The sequence below is a fragment of the Phacochoerus africanus genome, chromosome 1 (genome assembly GCF_016906955.1).
Source record: "Phacochoerus africanus isolate WHEZ1 chromosome 1, ROS_Pafr_v1, whole genome shotgun sequence".
NCBI classification, from domain to species: domain Eukaryota; kingdom Metazoa; phylum Chordata; class Mammalia; order Artiodactyla; family Suidae; genus Phacochoerus; species Phacochoerus africanus.
The window spans coordinates 213,263,546-213,286,387 of record NC_062544.1 but is presented as its reverse complement, the minus strand read 5'-3'; the positions used below and the strand labels follow the sequence as shown (position 1 = coordinate 213,286,387).

At 34.7% G+C, this 22,842-nt stretch overlaps 1 protein-coding gene across 10 annotated transcripts in view; it reads right to left on the bottom strand.

Moving 5' to 3' along the window:
* DLG1 (discs large MAGUK scaffold protein 1) overlaps nt 1–22,842 on the bottom strand; it is a 257,730-nt gene that overhangs the window by 151,369 nt on the left and 83,519 nt on the right. For 8 of the 10 annotated variants that reach the window (XM_047789292.1, XM_047789308.1, XM_047789319.1 and 5 more), the window contains one exon: nt 17,749–17,913. In XM_047789292.1, coding sequence (XP_047645248.1) covers nt 17,749–17,913 — 165 coding nt within the window. Of the gene's footprint in view, nt 1–5,545; nt 5,939–17,748; nt 17,914–22,842 lie in introns of those variants that run through there. The other 2 variants (XM_047789358.1, XM_047789366.1) reach the window with 1 other exon arrangement.

The following is a 22,842-nucleotide window of genomic DNA, read 5'->3' as shown; positions in this document are numbered from 1 at the left end:
AAAGATGAGCAGAAATCTGAAGGAAGTAAGGAAATGGACTATGAGGATATATGAAGAAAGAATGTTCTAGGCAAGATTAAGGCTCTGAGAGGGCCACATGCTTGATATATTTGAGGAACAGGAACAAGCCAATGTAGCAAAGGAAAGTAAGAGAGGGAGCAGCAGGAAATGGGATTAGAGATACCACCAGGGGCTAGATAATAAAGGGCCTTTTGGTCTATGGTAAATAAGGATTTAGGATTTTATAAATTGAATTGGAAGCCATGAGAGGGGTAAAAACAAGGTACTGACAGGAACTGACATTCTGTAAGGATAAAGAATGCTGGCTGCTAGGTAAAGAACAAACCAGTGAGAGTAAAGAATGGAGACGGGGGACTAGATAGATATTTACTGCTCTAGTTCAGACAACAAATTAAATAATTTGAATTTAGTAGTTGTAGAAGTGGTGAGATGTATTTCTATCATAATATATTCTAAACATTAAACCAAGAGAATTTCCTATTGCCTGTGGAGTAAAGGAAAATAAATAGAAAATAAAAGGTTATCTTCAGCCTATCAGTGACTTGTACACTGAATGAATAAGATGGGAGAGAACAATAAAATTAGAAACTCTATTTGTGACATGTTAACTTTCAGATACTTATCCAAGTGGAGATACTGAGTAGGAGAGCTAGATATACAAGTCTAGTGTACAGGGATCAGTTCTGAACTAAAGATATAAATACTGATGTTATTTAAAGGTACCTGGATGAGATCATCTGAAATGTGAATATAAAAGGAGCAAAGTTCAAGGTCTGATGCCCGAGTCACTCTAACAATAAGTAAGTGGTAAGAAGATGAAGAGGATACTGCCAAGGAAATTGAGGTTTGGAGAATATCAAAAGAATGGTGTTCAAGAGTCAAAGAAAAAAAGAATTTAAAGGAGGGAACAGTCGGTTGTGTCAAAAGCTGTTGTGGGGTCAAGATAAATGAAAATGAAGAACCGGTCATTGGATTTGATGGTCCATAGCCCAAAAAAGAGTTTTTTGGTTGGTTGGCTGTTGCTGCTGCTGTTGCTGTAGTTTTGTGGCCACACCCAGGGCTTGCGGAAGTTCCCAGGTGAGGGATGGAACCTGAGCTACAGCAGCAACTAGAGCCACAGCAGAGACAACACTGGATCCTTAACCCACTGAGCCACAAATGAATTCCCACTGGCTGGTTGTTTTAACGAGAGGTACTACATTGGGTATGCATGCTAATGGGAATAATCCAGTATGGAGGGAGGAACAGATAATGCAATGAAGAAAAGGGATTATTTAAGAAGTCACTGAATACCCAAAATGAGTAACATCTAGCACAGAAGTGAAGGGTGAGATTGAAGAACACAGATGGATCATTTATTTTAACAGGATGGAATAGAGAATAATACCATCAACTGAAAAGGAGGGCCAGGAAACAGGTACTGGAAGTTTAATGTGCAGCTTTAGAGCTGATTCAGAGGAGAGAGAGTTGCAATTAACCAATTTGGATCTTACCAATGAAGTGAAAGAGGAGCAAGAGAGTTCAGATCATGAAAGGCTGTATTTAGAGTTAGGGACCAAGGAATTAGAGCAAGACAAGAAGAGAAGTGAGAGCACAAAAGAAGTGATAGAGGCTGGCTAGAGGTCTTTAGAGGATAAAAAAACCAAAAAAACAGAAAAACTAGTGGGGGTGGTGAGCTGAAAAGAAAGAAAGTGCTGGTTCGAAATGCTTGCAACGGAGATTTTTAAGTGGTACAGTCAATGGTAATGAGGTCATGAATAAATGAACTGCACTATCCTAAGTACTGCAATTGCTATTTATCTAATTCGAATTTATCAAACACTATCAAAATCAAGCAATTAAAAATATGATAAAAAACAATAATGGCTGCCAAGCACTATTCTAAATATGTTACATACATCTGATCACTTAATACCATTAAGTCAATTAGGTTGATGCTATTATCTTAAATTTGGGGACAATATATTCTATACAGAGCTCTAAAAATTAAATCCTTTATACTCCAGAATGTACCAGTTTAGGACAATAATATCCTTTTTAGATGAATTAACTTATTTATTTTTCTGGTATCTGAACACTGGGTATCTCCTTGTGTTTTCCTGTATTTTAACTTAGGACAGAGTTTTTCCTCTGAAAAGCAGATTAATCAACTCATGGGGCTAATATTCATTCCTGTTAAAATTTTACTGTCCCACTTCAATTATGATAAGTCATCATGTCTGTTCCAATCATTCCTAGGAAAAGGATTTTGCTATTTTCAGCTCAGTTTGGCAGTCACCTGTCTGGGGGAGGGGGAAATTCTATTCTGATATTTATAATGATTCCATGTTAGGGACTTTGAAGCTTTCTAAAACATGGGAACAGTGCACACCTTTAAAGCGACATACCATGTTACAGCTGTTCAAAGTTTGTATGGCTCCTATTCTTATTAATAAACACTAACATCATTAAGTAGATAAAAGTTTTTACTTAAGAGATAATCAAGTAGCAAAGTCTAGATTACTGTACTAGAGTTCTTTAAAATCCTGCTGAATACAAAAATTGTCTCTGAAGAGAGCTGCATACACTAAACAGGACAGGGCACACTGGCATCAAGAGATTCTAAATAGAATAGAAGGAATGCTGAGATGAGGAACTGAGTAGGGCTTGACAATGAGGAGACATTTTCTATATTATAATAACTATTCAAAGTTAAGAACATAAGTAGTATGAAGCCCCAAATAGAAAAAATTAGACCAAAGTAAAATAATTCGTAAGAAACTCATCTTAATTTACCATTAAAGAACAAACAAAAAGCCTCACGACATAAACTTTTGAGATACATAAAGCCAAATGACAAAAATTAGAGACAGTTCATAAGATAGTCTGAATGGCTATTATCACTGGGTAAAGATTCAAAGGGGTGAGGAAATCAGGTAGTACATGGGAGATTTGTGCAGCCTGAGGAAAATATGAAGAATGGAGGGGAAGAAAAGGAAAGTAGAGGAAGATATGGGCTACTGTGAAGAATTACAGGCATTTATGACAGCAATATAGTGAATCTAATAAATACAGGTACCCAGGAAGTTTCAGATTAGGTGCCATATTTCAGAAGGCCATGAGCCAACAAGATTCCAGGTGAATGAAATGGAAATTAGTTAATAAATCAATTCCATAAACATTTACTGAGCACCAACTATATGGCAAGCCATATTCTAAAAGCTGGGGGTCTTGCATAAGTTTATAACCACTTGGCTTCCTTAATATTTAAGAAACAGTAATGACTTACTAATAAGTTCTACATATTATAGTAGGATCTGACACAAAATCGCTAAAAGTACCATGTATCATAGTTATAAGGAATTAGAATTAACCTTGCTATCAAATCTTACAAAAGAATATTTCTGACAATAGTGAAATAGGAGACTGGTTATCACTACTGATATTTATCAATCACAAGACAAAACACTATCATACATATATACTCATAGGTATATAGCATATGCTCACTAAGTTATGAAATTTCATTAATCTGTTTTGTTTATAACAATATACAAATCCTTTTGGTGCTACAAAATAAAACTGCCAGCATGAATCAGCAGATCAAATAGAAAAACATATTCTAGCATCAACTAAAATCTAAATATGTTTAGCATTCTTCTTCAGTCCTATTATATTATACCCTGTAAAATGAATTCCAGTGAGTTACATCAAAAGACTTGGATATTTAAAATACCCAACTCATCAGTAAGAAAAATGACATGTTGGTACTCCAGATCAGGAGAAATAAAAGCTAAAACTCTAACCTAGTGTTTACATTTGTAGAAATGAAATTCAAAGGTAATAAAAGACGTTTTTTATTAAGACTTTTTTTTAATTAAGTAATGAAAGATGTCTGAAAGATATAATCTGAGCCAAATGGGAGGAAGGTAAAATTTTAAATGGTTTTGAAGGATCAAATGCAAATAGTTCCTATTAACATTCAATTTTAGTGCAATGAATAGCAACTTTTTGGCCCAACTCCTAGGCAACTATAATGTCATTCCATGGTGTCAAAAGTTTTATATGTGAACTATTTTGCTTGTTTTTTATTTGTATGCCCTTTATAAGATAAATTATATATCAATAGCTGTGTGTATATAAAGTTTTTAACATTTCTTACTGACAATAGAAAACATCACTTAATATTCATCTATAGTGAATAACAATGCCAAGCTTTAGTCTCTGTGTTCCTTTTTGCTATATGTAATCACAGTCAAAATCAAGTTAAGTTACATTCTTGGTACAGTGGTCAATCTAAGAGTTAAATCAATCATTGCTCCTGAATAAGTTTTGATAATAACTAACCTCACTGCCTACGTAAAAACAACTGATGACTCTCCCTACCTCAATAATTCAATTTTTCTCCAACATGTAAGAAAAACAAGTAGAGTATTTGTACTTAAGAAATTTGTCATTATTTAAAAATAAAAACTACTGAAGAACAATTCTAGTAATCAAAAAGAAACTAGTGACATTTACTTTTTATGCTGCTTCTAATTACTTTAAAAAAAAGATTTTTTTAAAAAAAACAGGCCCTAAGGTATACATTTTAATTTAAATACTTGATATAAAAGAACAACAGCATTCTCATCTTGTTTTTAAATTAGACTAATTCTTATCCTTTCATTTTTACTGAAGTTGAATGAATCTCTATTTAAAGATGTTTTAAAATACAAATATTCCCTCAACCCTTTCCTTTAATATCAAATAATGGGCATTTCACTCAAATTATTAATTTATATTTTCCTCATATTTTCAGTACTCATTCTCAAAAAGAGGTGATTTTATGTGATTTTTAATTTTTTTTTTTTACTTAGGAGACTTTTAGGGTTTGCTTAGTTTCTTAAACTATCAATTGAATATTTGAAAAAATGTTCCTATAACCATGTAATTACACAAGTTTACTGCTTTAAAATTAACCCTAGATAATATATTTATAGAAATGGAAGGATTCATTAAATCTCTTGAATAAATCATAATTTAATAACTTTAAGATATTAATATATATAATAGCCAACTGTATTCAATTTAATCTGTTTTCAAAAACCAGAAAATAAAAATATCTCAAGTTATCTTCTATTTCTTTATGATAACAATCTCCCTGAGATTATCTAATGACATATAAAAGCTAAACAAACAAGTATTCTCTTTGGTCAGACATCATTCTTTATAGCATTTAACATAGTGTGAAAATAAAGAGACAAGCATTAGTAATTTACATTAATTTATGTTTGAATGGCTTTATATTTTTAGAGAAGTCATTCAACAGAGTCTAAGACTGTTTTGTTTGGCATTACATAAGAGCAAAAGGGAAAATATTTTTGTTTCCCCTTTAAAGGTAAAGACCTGCATAGATGGACTGAAAATGTACATCTCTGCGCATTCTAGGTTTCAGTGCATAAAACTCTATGTTTTAATGATAAGAAATCATTACTAACACATTTTTCCAAAGCAAACACAAACCAAAATATACTGAATATAATTTCAACAAGTTGTAGGTTACCTGGGTGGAGCTGGTGGCTACCGAGATGCAGTCAATAAAGCTGTGTCTTCGAGTGAAAAATGCAACTATCTGCTGCCAGCGTGAAGGTTCTGGCTCAGCCTGCAGTTCATCTGATGAGCCCTTTTTTGCCCAGTGTTTCTGCTTTGGGCCTACTGAGCCATGGCTAGAGCTAGTATTGCCTCCTCGACTGGCGCGAGAGTACAGAAGTGTGTTGTTCCCGAAAATGTAATTCATCTCTGCTGCCCTGCAGGTGGTTGCCAAGCAGTCTTACTTCTCTACCAGCTGCTGAGTGGTGAATGATCGGTAAAAACTGCAGCTAGAATTACAGCAGCATCACTTGTAGATCATGGAAAATAAAAACCTTGAAAAATGATGCTCATTTTCTCTGTAATTTCTTCCCATGAAAGAGCTTGTATCTTCCCTCTGTACCTGTGAGCTGTATGATGGCTGAGTTTATATTTGCAGACAAAAAAGACGGCATAAGGTGGATTTCTTTTTCATGATTATTTTTTCACCAGCGTCTGCAGGAACCAAAAGCTGTTCTTTTGTTAGCTGATAACTAGACGGACTGAAATCCAGGAAGTGAGGTCGATTAGCAGGTAAAGAAGGATGTTATAAACACTGGACTACCAAGCCCCTTTGGGGATGCCTGATTTAATGCACTGGGTGGAGAAACCCTGGATTACCAAGTTTCAATCACAGTCTGAAGTAAAATCCAATGGCATCTTCACTGCTTAAATAAATTATAATTTTGAACTGAATTTAAAAATACAAGAGGATTCTCTCTGCTAACAGTTCTGATTGTTTAAAATAATTTTACTAAAGGAGCCTTTTCATTCACATACAAATTTCTACGTAAGGAAGGCACTTATATTAAATAGCACTAAGGTCTTAAGAAGTACTATCTACATTAAACTCTGAGGATCTAATGATGGAGAGAAATCCATTTGGAATGCAGCATGATCATTTTATGTAATACATTGGTTTTAAATGCTTTGAGTCTTATGAAGGAAACAGAATAAATAGCAAAGTAAGTATTTGGCTTCTGGAACTTTTGTGATAAAAACAGTTAAAATCAGCAGCATCTCTCTGATATAAACATTAAGATTACAAAATTAATAATTTGTAAACTGCAAAAAATTTAAAGTTTTTTTTTTTTTTTTTAAATATAGCCTGTAAAACATCTTTTATCCAATGCTACATAAATAATACTCTGGTTCACAAAATACTACCATTTGATTGCTAAAGAGATACTTTCTGACATCTTATATCTCTGTGTTTCTCAACACAGTAATCCACCTCAGAATCACCTAAGGGCTGGTCAAAAAATGCAGACTGGGATCTATTATAGCACAGGGAACTACACTCAATATTTTGCAATAACCTATACATGGAAAGAATCTGAAAAATTATATAAATATATATGTTTAAATGAATCACTGTGCTGTACATGTTACAACTAACATGACACTGTAAATCAACTATACTTCAAAAAAAAAAAAAATGCAGACTCCCCATCAGAATTTTTAAGGGTAAGAGAGATCTGGGAATTTTCTTTTTTAAAGAGCCCCCTAACAGACTCCTAATCACCCTCAAGTTTGAGAACCAGATTCCTAAGTGTGTCCTTTTAACACTATGCTACATTAGTATATAATACAATAAATGGTCATTTAAAAATAATATATGAATAAAAATGCTATTTGATCATTTACTGATAGTTGAGTAATTCCATTTTTAGGTTGATATAAGCACATCCTAATTCCCAACCTCAGTCATGAATATTTTTTCAGATGGGGACTGACAAAATTTTTACTTTTGTCTACTAGCACCAACTAAACGCAGCCTACTAGAAAACAGTATTGGCAAACTACAACCTCCAGGTTTACTGTAATTCTCAGTTCACTAATAAAAGATGCCAATCTTGTCTCTATGATTCCATCTGTAATATATAAGAGCATACCCAACAAAGGCTGAGAGTCATGTGGGACTCTCCTAGGAGGAATATGTTTTAGGACCGATTATTGTGAAGTTTGGTGCTTCTTCCCAAGGACTGTGCAGACAGTAGCTGGCAGTTTTATGGCCCTACATGGATTGGTCTCATCTATTTGGGAGCAGGGGAATAGAGGAAAACATTAAGGGTAGGCAGAGAACTAAGAATCTTCTCTGAAGGAAAATAATAAAATCTCCTAAAACAAATTTCTATGGACCAGGCACTTAATAAAGAACCAATTAATGTGGTTTATACAAATGCTGTAGTAATTGGTTTGACTCCTGAATATGTGCCTTGATCCATATATGTTGAAAACCCAGGGCTAGGGGAACTCGAGGACTGATAAAGATTCTGTTACTCTGGATTGGTATGGATGAGGAAATTGAAAACAAATGTCAAATGCAAATATCCTACTCAAGCTGCAAAAGTACCAACACAGATGGAATAGTAAGCCATTTGTGTACAGTGACTGCTTATGCTAGAGCAATATTCCAACCCCCTATATCCCAAGTACGAGGAAGAAATCTTCCCAATATGGAAATTTCCTATTCAAATCCACTGACATCAAGAAAGCAACTATCAGGGAGTTCCTGTCCTGGCTTAGCGGTAATGAACCTGACTAGTATCTCTGAGAATGTGGGTTCCATCCCTGGCCTGGCTCAGTGGGGGGGTTAAGGATCTGGCACCGAGGGCTGTGGTGCAGGTGGAAGACGCAGCTCCTATTCGACCCCTAGTCTGGGAACCTCCACATGCCATAGCTGCAGCCCTAAAAAGCAAATAAAAATCAAAATAAAAAGAGGAGTTGCCATTGTGGCACAGTGGAAATGAATCCCACTAGTATCCATGGGGTTGTGCATTTGATCCTGGCCTTGCTCAGTGGGTTGGGGATCCAACATTGCCATGAGCTGTGGTGTGTAGGTCACTGATGCTACTTGGATCCCGTGTTGCTATGGCTGTGGTGTAGTCCAGTAGCTACAGCTCCAATTCTACCCCTAGCCTGGGAACTTCCATGTGCCATGGTGTGGCCCTAAATAAATAAACAAAATAAATAAAATAAAATAGAAAGCAACTTCGAGTTTTGAGAAAGGCTTCTTTATCAAAAAGGCCTCATTACCTGAGCTATAGAAATCTCAGGTCATCTTATCTATTGTCCAGGAGTCAATACATGCATACAAAACCATGTATGACCTGACTGGGAGGCAGAAGGCAACCAATTCACTGAACTCTGCATTAGAATAATCCTATTCATGTAGCAGAGCTAAAGGATAAATACAATTTCATTAAAACAAATTTTAAATTCATTATAGAACCTGCAAAGTCTATTTAAAATAGTGAATTTTAAAGAATACTGCACAATGCTAAAATCACCAAAACAAACACTATTAACATTTTAATATGATATATAAAGAATTAACATTTATTTTCTGCAAAGGCTCTACCACTGAGCTATCCTGCAAGCCTAACATTCTTTTTTCTGTATAAATTTTTCTCTTTCACAGAATGATAATTATCACCTATAGCTGAATCTGAACAGGAGAAAGTATAAGTAAGCTTAAGCACATCCATTTAGTGGATAATTACATACTTAAAATACGATTATACAAAATTTATGATCATAAGAAATGTTTATAACACTAAATGGAAGTAAAGACAGTTCAAAAATTTATACAGGATAGGCCCTCAATTATTTGTACACCTTTCCAAACCTGCACATAAACCTGGAAGTCCTGAAGTATAGTAATTAAGGCAATGACTAAATAATCTTAGTGAAAATTTTTAAAAGAATCAGAGGAAAAACAATATTGAAACTCTAAAATATTAGAAAAAAAATTACTGGAGTTCCCGTCGTGGCACAGTGGTTAACGAATCTGACTAGGAACCATGAGGTTGCGGGTTCGGTCCCTGCCCTTGGTCAGTGGATTAACGATCCAGCGTTGCCGTGAGCTGTGGTGTAGGTTGCAGACGCGGCTCGGATCCAGTGTTGGGGTGGCTCTGGCGTAGGCTGGTGGCTGCAGCTCTGATTCGACCCCTAGCCTGGGAACTTCCATATGCTGTGGGAGCAGCCCAAGAAATGGCAAAAAGACAAAAAAAAAAAAAAGAAAAAAAATTACTAAGTAACCACAACGGCAATGTACAGTAAAAGAAACCTAACAAGCATTTTCCTTATCCTTTTATCACTATGGTTTGACCTATTAAATCTTAAAACATGTAACTGCACTAAGACAATACTAAACTAAGAAGACTGATAACATAGACTTGTTATTTATCAAGAAAAACTGATCATATATAAACAAATCCCTGCTATATGAGCACCATCTAGTGGTCAAATTGTATGCAAACTGTATGTTCAATTTAATACATGCAAGAAAAAAAAAGATAAAATCCAAAATATTTTAATATGTTCCAGAGATGTGAAAACAAAGTTAATTTCAAAAAGTACTCTGGGAGTTCCTGTCGTGGTGCAGTGGAAACGAATCCAACTGGGAACCATGAGGTTGCAGGTTCCATTCCTGGCCTCACTCAGTGGGTTAAGGATCCAGCATTGCCATGAGCTGTGGCGTAGACCACAGACGAGGCTCAGATCTGGCATTGCTGTGGCTGTGGTGTGGGCTGGCAGCTGTAGCTCTGATTAGACCCTCACCCTGGGAACCTCCATATGCTGTGGGTGCGGCCCTAAAAAAGAAAAAAAAAAAAAAAACAAAAACAAAAGAAAACAAAAGTACTCAGTATGTACTCAAATTGGGAAAGATTCAATTCCTGCAGCATTGAGTACAATAAGCATATGTTTGCTTATATCCATTCTTCTGCTACCGCCATTTCTCACAATATTTGAGAACTTGCTACCAATTGCTACTGGTGATTTCATTTGATAGTACTCTTAGTACTACTGGATGAAATGTGTCCAAGTTAGAAGATATATTTATTTTAAATGATTATTTGCTCACATAACCTGTGTTGTCCTCAGGCTCTTAACTGTGTTTACTTGATATATATTAGTTAAAATACAATTTTCCTTATCACTGAAGAGAAAAGCAAAACATGAACTTTTCAATTTATTCATTGGCCATTACAACATCCCATACTAAGCCATATATCATCTTTGTCACTTCATCTAGATTTAAATCTATTTTGAAAAAGGCAAAGGTTTTACTTGTTCAATTTACTGTTCTGATCATTTTTCCTAATTCTGACATCATCTTCATTTTTAGGTATCTTAACATTATTCTTATTTGTACCATACCACTATATTCAGAACTGTTTAAATTCTAAACTTTAAAGATTCTTATATACCACAAAAATTTAACCAGTGTCCTTTTCTTCCGCATTAGGATTTTCACAATTATATTGCCATTTTCTTTCGTGAAACTGTCTAGCATGGCAAGAAACTTCCTTTTAAATCATTATTACTTTTAGACTTATGTCTGGATAAAGTAACTTTCAATTACCATCTTATTTAATTTGTTATTTCAGTAATCAGAATCACCACCAGCACTATAAGAACCTGATTATTTCACAGCATGTTTCATGGTGGCAAACCCTTCAGAGGACCACTCATCAGCTCAGGATCAAGGTCCTTCACACCTTATCCTCATTTCCTAACAAGCACCCTAAACATCAGCTATAGTAGCATGAACTTTCCGGCATTTTTACAGTTTCCTCCAACTATCATCTTCCTACTGACTTATTTTCTCCAGTAACTGCCTTCTCCTCTGAAATGGCATCCTGTATACATCTTTCAACACCTTGTCCAAATGTCTTTCTTTTTTTAGCTTATTTCAAGAATTTATTTTTTCATGTTACTTTATACTGTGTTATAACTATCTCTCCATAAAAATATCACTGAAGTTAACTTTTTAGCATAGATGTTTAATGAATGTTAAATGCATGTTATTTGAGAAACTAATATTCTAACAGTTGATTTTTAAAGCAATCATCTGTTAATCTTTTATTTATTTATTTTGCTTTTTAGGCTGCAACCACAGCATATGGAGGTTCCCAGGCTAGGAATCAAATTGGAGAAACAGTTGCCAGCCTACGCCACAGCACACCAGATCCTTAACCCACTGAGCGAGACCAGGGATTGAACCCGCAACCTCATGGTTCCTAGTCGCATTCTTTTCCACTGCACCACAACAGGAACTCCAATCTTATTTTTTTTATTATTAGCATGTATAAGAAATGTAAAGAATAAATAAACCAGTGCCTAGTTTACACTCTATTCAGCAAAGTGCTACCACTCAAAAACTATTTTTCAAATTAAAAAAATAATTCATATACTGAATTCTATGTACAGTACAATAGTTATTTCATTCCAAAACACAATACTATAAAAGTGGAAAAGCTCCCTATTAGCCTTTTTTTTAAAAGAAGAATATCCGTTGTGCTCAGTGGGTTAAAGAACCTGACATATTGCCTGTGAGGATGCGGGTTTGATCTCTGGCCTCACTCTGGGTTAAGGATCTAGCATTGCTGTAAGCAGTGGCATAGGTTGCAGATGCTGCTCAGATCTGGTATTGCTGTGGCTGTGGCTATAATCAAACCCCTAGCCTGGGAACTTCCATATGCTATAGGTGCAGCCGTTGAAAAAAAAAATAAAAGACAGCTAGTGGTAACCTTATTTGTGTGTATTTACATATATAGGTATTTTTTGGCTGCACTTGTGGCATGCGCTTCCTGGGCCAGGGTTCTAAACTGCACCACAGCTGTAACCAGAGCCACAGCAGTGACAACACTAGATCCTTAACCCACCACATGGAGCTTCCTCTTATTTATATTTTATTTAAAAAATACTTAACCATTGAGATTCCTAAAACATTTGCAATTATATGTAATAATCAGAAAGACATTAAAACTTGCCTTCTTGTTACTTCAGGGAAGCAGTGTGGGAAAGGGGTGAACAGGAATAAGGAGGGGGACAAGGTAAGAACTTTCAAGTTTAATCATATAGACTTCAGTATTATTTATCTTTGTTTCTAAAGAAAGATAATTATTGTAATTTTAAAATATTTGGCTATGAAAAAAAATTTGCCTTCTTACATCAAAACAAAATTTTTTAAAAAAAATCTGGTTTTCTAACATAAAGTTAAAGTGACCCTAACCGTTTTTCTATTACTCTACCTCAATCCTATGCTATCTCATTCCTCAGATTTTAATCTATGAATGAGATAGGAGAAGCAGGAATACCCCAAGTGGGGCAGCTTCAATAATCCTTAAATTACAATAGTATTAGAATACAGTCTTTCAAAAATCTTGCCTATCAAGATTTCTAACCAGCAATTTGACTTCTGGAAATCTATACTAGGAACAAAACCCAAATAAATCTTTTTATGCTCCAGGGTTATTCACTACAGCCCTCTTTACAGAACCAAGCAAAAATGGAAATAACAAGTAGTGGAGACCAGAACTGTTCATCAAACTATGGAACAAATATACTACGTAATATTATATATTAAGTTATTTTATTTTATTTTCGTCTTTTTGTCTTTTTAGGGCCATACCCACAGCATATGGAGGTTTCCAGGCTAGCAATCTAATCCAAGCTGTAGCTGCCGGCCTACACCACAGCCACAGCAGCATGGGATCCAAGCCATGTCTGCAACCTATACCACAGCTCACGGCAACATTGGATCCTCAACCCACTGAGCAAGGCCAGGGATTGGACCCGAGTCCTCATGGATGCTAGTGAAGTTCAGTAACCACTCAGCCACGACAGGAACTCTTATTACGTTATTTTAAATTTAACATGGGAAAAGGTGTAAAACAAGTTTATAATAGGAAAAAAACTTACATTAAAAAAAAGTAAGATGTAACCTATGATTTAGAAACAGAAGAAAGAGAAGTTAGATAATTTCTTCTGCTGGAAATGACAATCCCTATATATTTAGTCCCCAGATATAAATCAGAGAGCCATCAAGCCAAAGGGGGAACTACAATGATGTCACCCAAATGATCTACTTAATCACACCAGAATAATATTTATAAGCTCATTTATAAATGTTTCAGAGATTGATGCTGTTAATACCTTATAAAAGAAAACAAAAGGAAAAAGAGCAAGAGGATGGAATATAAGGATGGATGAATTCAGCTGCTTTTCAATGAGACCAGTTGAATTATTACCACAGTACACTAAGATGCATTGATGTTAGGACTTTCTTGATCTTACCAAAGTTTATCAATAAAGATACGCATATAAATATTAAAAACTGCCACTTCGCTAAGGCAATAGTAAAACACCAGCAACTGTAAGATGTACATCAAATTTAGAAAAAAATAAAAATGTGAAAAAGGTGTGTTTTATAACTGATGGTAAAGGATACTTGATTTTATTTTGCTTTTTCAGGGCCACATCTTCAGCATATGGAAGTTCCCAGGGTGGGGTTGAATTGGAGCTGAAGCTGCTGGTCTACACCAAAGCCACAGCAACTGGGATCCAAGCTGCATCTGCAACCTACACCAAAGCTCATGACAATGCCAGATCCTTAACACACTGAGTGAGGCCAGGGACTGAACCTGTGTCCTCCTGGATACTCGTCAGGTTTGTTTCCACTGAGCCACATGGGAACTCCAGATAAAAAGGATATTTTTATCTCAATAAAGTACTCCTTTAAATAAGCTTCTGTCAAATTTTTCTTTAAAAAAAGCTGTGGGGGACATAATCCTTTATCATGCAATAATTAAAGGTATACAAAGGACAACTGCATTTTTAAAGCAGATACCAAAAGAATCAGGCAAAATTAACTTTATTCTCTTATAGTGAAGAAATCACTAAAAAAAGTCAGATTAAGGAAGCAAGTTAAGAATCTTAAAAAGTAACAATGTTTTCTCTCTCAATAACTGGAAATATTTAAGTCTCACTGCAGAGTGAGGATTAAATAAAGAGATGTGAGAAATTTACTTTAAAATACTTCAAGACAGGCAGAGATATGTGTATGGTGGTTCAATTACATTAGGTTCTACTGTACGGCTTCTCAACAGTGGCTGTCCACTAGAAACACCTGGAGAATGCATAAAACTCCCTAGGGCCAGACTGTACCCGACCAATTAAATCACAATCTCTGAGATGGCACTCACTAACCATTTTTAAAACATTCTCAGGTGGTCCCAATGTCCAGCCACAGCTGAGAACCATTACTCTACGAGCAGTCAGTTATTCTAAGCAGGAATTCACATTCCTAGACTGGTCAACTAACATTTAATTATATAGTAAACAGCTGCTATAAGATTTTTCGTATATACACCAAAAGTTTTCCCAATTAATGAAGTGGGCTTTCATTGGTGAAATGCATTGTATTCAGTTATACAAATGGCTAAGTTAATACAGAAACACAATCCATTGTTGCTTTGGGAAAGAAAAGTCTCTGAAGAGGATTATACTCCCCTTATGGATGTCGCTTTAGGTTTAATTCCTAAATGCCTGAAATTCCGGGTAACAAAATCTTGTCTCTGGAATATCGTTTTATTTGCCTGGAGTGGGCATTTCATGCAACAGCAGAGAGTTGAGGCTTTATCATATCTAAAAAGGCTATATAAAATAGTTTATGCAATCTGGCTTACTGTCTGTTTAAACGTCTGCTTGTGTCAGAATCTACATATCTACAGAATTACCTACCAACCACTCAAGAGACCTGAGGAGTTAGAGGAGTTTGGTTTGTGGAAACTGGCTTTGGATAGTTTATAACAATCATAATCACCAGAAATTCAAAACATTAGAAACAAAAAAATTAGACACACCTTGGAGGGTTTTTCAACCAAAGGAAAAAACAGGTTTTATTTATTTTTAAATTTTTTTTGTCTTTTTGTCTCTTTAGGTGCGGCAAATGGAGGTTCCCAGGCTAGGGGTTTAGTTGAAGCTGTTGCTGCTGGCCTACACAAGAGCCACAGCAATGCCAGATCCGAGGTGCATCTGCAACCTACACCACAGCTCACGGCAACGCCGGATCCTTAACCCACTGAGCAAGGCCAGGGATCCAATAACCTGTACTCATGGTTCCTAGTTAGATTCGTTTCCTCGGCGCCATGATGGGAACTCCGAAACAGGTTTTATTAATTCAGTCAAGAGAAAATAGGCACGGGCTGATAAGAATAGCATATAAAGCAGGAAAGAATGCTTGGAATTCAAAAGTTCTAAGGTTCTTATATTCAAAATGAGGGTAAAAGATTCTTACTGAGTTTGGATTTTTGTAAGCTAAATACATGGATTAAAATTCCTAAAAGAAATTTCCTAGGATAACCATTAAAGAAAGAGAAACAGAGTAACTTCCAAGCTAATAAGAAGGAAAAGAAGAGAAAATAAAATTTAAAAGAAGACACAAAAGGAATAATTGTCTCTTATGCTTAAAAATTAAGAAACATACTTCTAAATAACTCATGTGGCAAAGAAAAAATCACTATGAAAATAAAACACTATGTTTGAATGATGGAAAACACTGTATATTAAAACTTGTGGGATGCAGCCAAAGTGCTATTTTAAGGAAAATTTACAAACTCAAATACCATCAGAAAAGGCTGATAATGCAATAAGCAGCCAAGCTGAGAAATTAGGGGGGGGGGAACTCAAAGAGAATAAACTTAAAGAAAATAGAAGAAAGTAAAACAGTACTGGTAAGAGAAAGGGAAAAGATAAAAAGAAAACTGTCTCTGTCACTTACAGCCAATTAATTATTCTTCCCTGTGTATCTCTTATTTAGCCTCTCAAGGAAAGATCAGATTGCTTCTGCCAAACACAATCTTTAATTAATATATATGCCTATCCATACATTTACATTTATATAGGTACGTAAACATGTGTCTATATGCATGTATACCTGTGTATGAAAGAGGGTGGGGGGCGGGGTGACAGCACATGTGGGAGGGACACAGAAGAATATATTTTAAAAAGACATGGTTCTTTGAAATTGACCTTCTTTTGGAAAAAATGATCATTGTGGAAAAAATGCAAAAATAAAAATATTAGGAATGAAAAAGGGGCTCTACCTAAATATGCTACACACATAAAAAAGCAGGATGTTGAAAATATTTTGACATATAAAAACTATTAGTTGAAAATCTCAATGGTACTATATAACCATTGAAAATTTTAACCAGTATATGAAATCATTCCTAAAAGAGAAGTACAAAACCCACTTTAAGGTTTACTAGTAAGGAATTATTTCTCTATATAATACATACATATAACAAAGAATTAGTATCCAGAATATAGAAAGGAATTCCACAAATCAGGACAACCCAATACAAAAATGAAAAAAAAATCTTGAGAGTACGTCACAGAATAAGAAACCTGAATGACGAATATCATCAAACAGTGAAATGCACATTACAATCACAATGAGATATGACTTCAAATCCAAAACAGCAGCAAAAATAACAATGCCAAATACTGATGAGAATAAAGATCAATTAAAACTGTTACATATTTTGCTACTGAAAAAGTAAATTATACAACTACTAGGAAAAGAATCTGGTGTTATCCACGAAGATGTGTATATAAACCTATATTTTTAACAGCATATTTTATACTAGTAATAATATGAAATATGAAATATGAAATAATGTGAAATAATACTACATCCATCAAGAATAAGGTAAATTACAGTATATTCATAAAATAGAAAGCTCTATAGTAGTGAAAATAATGAATCTTGGGAATATAATGTTAAGCAATAAATGAAAGTTGAGAGCATATGCAGTAAAATTCCAATTATATAAAATTCAAAATGGGCAAAAGAAACAATGTATTGATAAATATGTGAAACTAGGATTATGGTTATTTCTGAAGAGAGAGACAAGGTGATGGGATCAAGCAAAGCCACACTGGACTTCAAAGATAATTGTTAATGCTCTTTTTCTGTATTTACACATTTTTTTAAGTTTAAAAATATCTCAATGTGGATATCTGAAATATAATAGTTTAAAAATAAATAAATAAATAAATAAAATTAAAAAAAATGAAATATAATAGTTATTTCCTCAATGAGAACTTCTAGGCCTCAAGGTAATATCACTAAAAAAAGTTCATTTAAAAAATATATTTTAAAAATGGTTTTAGAATGCTAACATATTTTATGAAATTCCTTATACCTACAAAAAACCCAGAAATAATCAAGGGGGGGGTTAATCCTACATGAAAGAATAGTTCTCTATGAGCCTGAACCATAAATTAGTAAAAAAAAAAAAAAAAGTAATAATTAATAACAAGATGAAGTTATTATCTTACCTTTATTGGTGAAATATGAGAGTGGGAAACAAATCCATGGACATTCTCAATTTCTGAAAGGTTCTTCTCTGAGACATGAACTAATTCTGGACCTATCACCTCATTAGTGATTTGTGGTGAAATGTGGTCTTGAGGAGGTGTATCTTCATCCTGATATCGGTATTTCTGTAAAGTATACATAATTATTAAATATGAGGAAACTGTGAAAAGCAATGAGTTCAATTCAATGATGATTTTCATAACTACTCAAATCCTCAACAATATTTACCTATGTAAAAAAAATATTTTACGGTTTAATACATAAAAAGAGAAATGGTTCTACATTTTAAAGCCATACCAATACTTAAAACCAATTCCTTTTACAATAGCATAAAAATAATAAAATAATCAGGAATGAACTTAAACCAACAAGGTGAGACATTTGTGCAAAGAAAACTACAAAACATTACTGAAAAAAACTAAAGACAATAGAAGTGAATGGAAACACATTCCATGTTCATAAACTGAAGATTTACACAAACAAAAAAAAGAGGAGTTCCCACTGTGGCACAATGAGTTAAGAATCTGACTTCAAGTGGCTTGGGTCACTGTGCAGGTGTAGGTTTGATCCTCAGCCCGGAGCAGTAGGTTAAAGGATCCAGCATTGCTGCAGCCGCAGTGTAGGTTGCAGCTGTGGCTCAGATTCAACCCCTGGCCTGTGAACTTCCATATGCCTCTTGCGCAGACATAAAAAAAAAAATTTAAAAAGAACAAAGTTGAAGGACTCACTCTTTTTCATTTCAAAACTTACTACAATGCTACAGAAATCAAAGAGTTTGGTACTGGCATAAAGACAGAGATACAGACCAATGGAATCAAAGAGAGTCCAGAAATAAACCCTCACATACACAATCACATTATTTTCCACGAGGGTGCCAAAACAATTCAATAGAGAAAAGATAGTCTTTTCAACAAATGGTGCTGGGTAAACTGGATATTCAAATATAAAAGAATGAAATTGGACCCTTACCTAATACTATACACAAAAGTTAACTCAAGGTGGATCAAGGACCTAAATGTTAAGGCCTAATACAATAAAACTCTTATTATCACAGGAACTCCCCATGAAGCAAATATAACATAAAGGCTTCATAGGGAGTTCCCATTGTAGCTTAGCTGGTTATGAACCCAGTTAATATCCATGGAACTCTTAGGAAAAAAACATTAAGTATAAATCTTTGTGACCTTGGACATCTAGAATACAGGCAACCAAAGTGGGGACGGGGAGGGGGAGATAAATTCAACTTCATATAAATGAAAAAAAAAAAGATCATCAAAGGACACTATCAAAAAGGTGAAAAGATAAACCACGGAATGGGAGAAAATATTTGCAAATCACATATTTGATAAGGATAATCACAACACAGTACATAGAATAAGTACCTAGTAAACATCCAGAATACATAAGGAACTCAACAATAACAAGACAACCCAATTTTAAAATGGGCAAAGGATTTAAACAGACATTTCTTCAAAGATGATAAATGAATGGCCAATAAGCATGTGAAAAGATGTTCAATATATCAGTCATTACAGAAATGCAACAAAACCATAATGAGATATGGTTATAGCCACTAGGATAGCTATAACCAAAAAAACAGACAATACATGTTGGCCACATCTTAAAGAAATGGGGACCTTCAAACAGTCCTGGGATGAATGTATGATGGTACAGGCATCCTAGAAAGCAATTTGGCAGTTCCTCGAAAGATAGAGTTACTATATCACTAAGCAACTCCTTTCCTAGGTATATATTCAAGAAAATTGAAAAAATACATTTACACAAAAACTTGTACACAAATGTTCATAGCATCAGTACTCATAATAGCCCCAAAGTGGAAACAATCCAAATGTCTATCAATTTATGAATGAATAAACAAAAATGTGGTGTATCCATATAATGGATACTTGGGTGTAGAAATGTAGAAAGAGATTAAGCATTTTTACATCATATAACATGGAACTTTGATATTATGCTAAATCCAAGAAGCCAGAAGTAAAATGTTACATACTGCATAATTCCATTTGTATGAATAAATCAGAATAGGCAAATTCATAGAGCCAGAAAGTAGTCTAGTATTTTCCAAGGACTGGGGAGAGGGGAAAACCAGAATCAAGAGCTCATGGGCATGGGGCTTTTTTGAAGGAGTGACAAAAAACGCTCTGGAATTAGTTACTGTTGATGGTTGCACAGCCTTATGCACAGAACTGTATGCTTTAAAAGGGTGAACGTTATAGTATATTAATACTCTTAAAATTATTATAAAATGATGGATTACACATATTTGATACTTTTTTGTTTTTGTTTTGTTTTGTTTTTTTAACAATCACACCTACAGCATATGGAGGTTCCCAGGCTAGGGGTCTAATCAGAACTACAGTTGCCAGCCATAGCCACAGAACACCAGATCTGAGCCATGTCTGCAACCTACACCACAGCTCATAGCAATGCTGGATTCTTAACCCACTGAGCAAGGGCAGGGATTGACCCCGCAACCTCATGGTTCCTAGTTGGATTTGTTTCTGCTGTGCCACGATGGGAACTTCTATTTGATTGATTTTTAGTCCATTAAAAATATTCTTTTTGAAGCTAAAAGTGTCTTATCTCTAGCCAGTAGAAATCATTTAATTTTCTGAGTTCCCTTGTACTTGGAACCTTTAAAAAAGTCTAATATGGAGTTCTCATTGTGGCTCAGCAGTAACAAACCCAACTAGTATCCATGAGGATGCAGAGTCAATCCCTAGCCCCACTCAATGGGTTAAGGATCCAGAACTGCCATGAGCTGCAGCACAGGTCACAGACACAACTCGGATCTGGCATTGCTGTGGCTGTGGCATAGGGTGGCAGCTACAGCTCTGATTCAACCCCTAGTCTGGGAACTCCCCTATGCCACAGGTGCAGCCCTTAAAAAAAAAAAAAAAAAGAAAACAAAGCCTATTACACCATATACAGATGCCGAAAGGAAAACTCTATTATTTATCAATGATTCAAAAAAAGGGATTCCTTTGGTTATAATAATTACATAAGGAAGTATTTCCAAGTAGCTTTCAGGGCTCACCATTACATTAAATGCAGCAACATTCATCTGTATTTCTTATTACCTAAAGATTGATCTCAACCTTTTTGCAAAATAATTTTAACACCGAAAATTTCACATAAATACTTTGTTAACAGAGTTAGAATGCATAAAACTAAGCCTCCTACAAGGATGGGTCAAACATAACTTATCTAGCACTTACATGAGAAAACAGTTATAAAATAGGGATGAAATAAAAGGACAGGACAAAAGAGAAAGGAGATTTTAAAACGATTTTAATAACAGCATTCTAAATATACTTCCCCATCTTTTTTATGTTTTATGGTATCCTTAGTATACAGACTCCTACTATCTTTAATCTAGAAAATATATACAAGAAGTAGTCAGACTGAAGAATACAATAACTGACACAAAAAAAATGCATTAGAAGGAATCACAGCAGACTAGGTGATACAGAATGGGTAAGAATCTGGAAGACAGTAAAAATACTACTAGTAATTTAAAAAATGAGAACAAAGAGTTCTATGGTGAAGTGGATTAAGGATCTGGCGTTGTCACTGCACCTTGGGCTGCTACTGTGATGTGAATTTGATACCTGGGGCCTAGGAACTTCCATGCCACAGATGTGCTAAAAAAATAAAAAATGAAAAAGATGGTTTAAGGGATCTCTAGGGTAATACAGAGAGTACCAATATTTGCATTACAGAAGACACAAAAGGAGAAGAGAGGGAGAGAAGTGGGTCAAAAATGGACGTGATGAAATTATGACTGAAAACTTCCCAAACCTGAAGAAGGAAATAGATCTTCAGATACAGGAAGCACCAAAGGTCCAAAACAAGATGAACCCAAACAGACCTATACTAAGACATATCATAATTAAAGTGGCAAAAATTAAAGAGGTAATTCTAAAGGCAGCAGGAGAAAAACAAAGAGTCACATGCAAGGAAATCCCTATGAGGCTATTAGCTGAATTTACTGCAGAAACCCTGCAAGCCAGAAGGGGGGAAATGATATACTTCAAGTGCTAAAAAGGAAAAACCTGTAACATAGGACACCAGCAAGATTTCATTTAGAATAGCAGAAGAGATAAGAGAAATTCCTAGACAAGTAGTAAATGGTTAAAGATCTTCTCTATTTGGAAAATAAAAGGCTTTAACAAGAAGTGTCTATAGGAAAGGAAAATCCCACAAATAAAGGTAAATATTTATTAAAGGTTAAGGATCAACCACTTAAATAAGATAATATGAAGAGTAAAGAAAAAATATAAAAACAACTATAACTACAATAATCAGTAAAGGGATAAAAATGAGGATATAAAACAAGACCTCAAAAACAAAATGTAGAGGAAGGGAGTAAAAAATGTAGCTCTCTTACAATGTGTTTGAACTTAAATGACTACCTGTTTAAAACAAGAAGATCTAGTTACAGGTCAATATATATGAACCCTGTGGTAACCACAAACCAAAAACCTACAACAGACATACAAAAACTAGAGAGAAAGGAACACAAGCATATCACTAAAGAAAATAACCAAATCACAAGGGAAGAAACTAAAAGTAGAAGAAAATACAAAGAACTACAAAAATAACCAGAAAACAAGCAACAAAAGACAGTAAGTACATACCTATCAATAATCACTGTAAATGTCAATGGGGTTGATTGATTGGATGAAAAATAAGGCCCATCTATACACTGCTTACAAGAGACTTACTTCAGAGCTAAAGACACACAGAATGAAAGTGAGGACAGGGAAAAAAATATTTCATGTAAGTGGAAACAAGAAAGTAAGACAAAATAAGACTCTAAAACAAAGTTATAATAAAAGACAAAAAAGGACATTATATAATCATAAAGGGAATAATCACAAGAAAAAGACGTAACACTCGTTAACACATATGCACCTAATATAAGAGCAACTAAATACATAAACCAAATATTAACAGACATAAAGGGAGAAACTGACAATAATACAATAGGGGACTTTAACACCACACTTACATCAATGGATAGATCATCA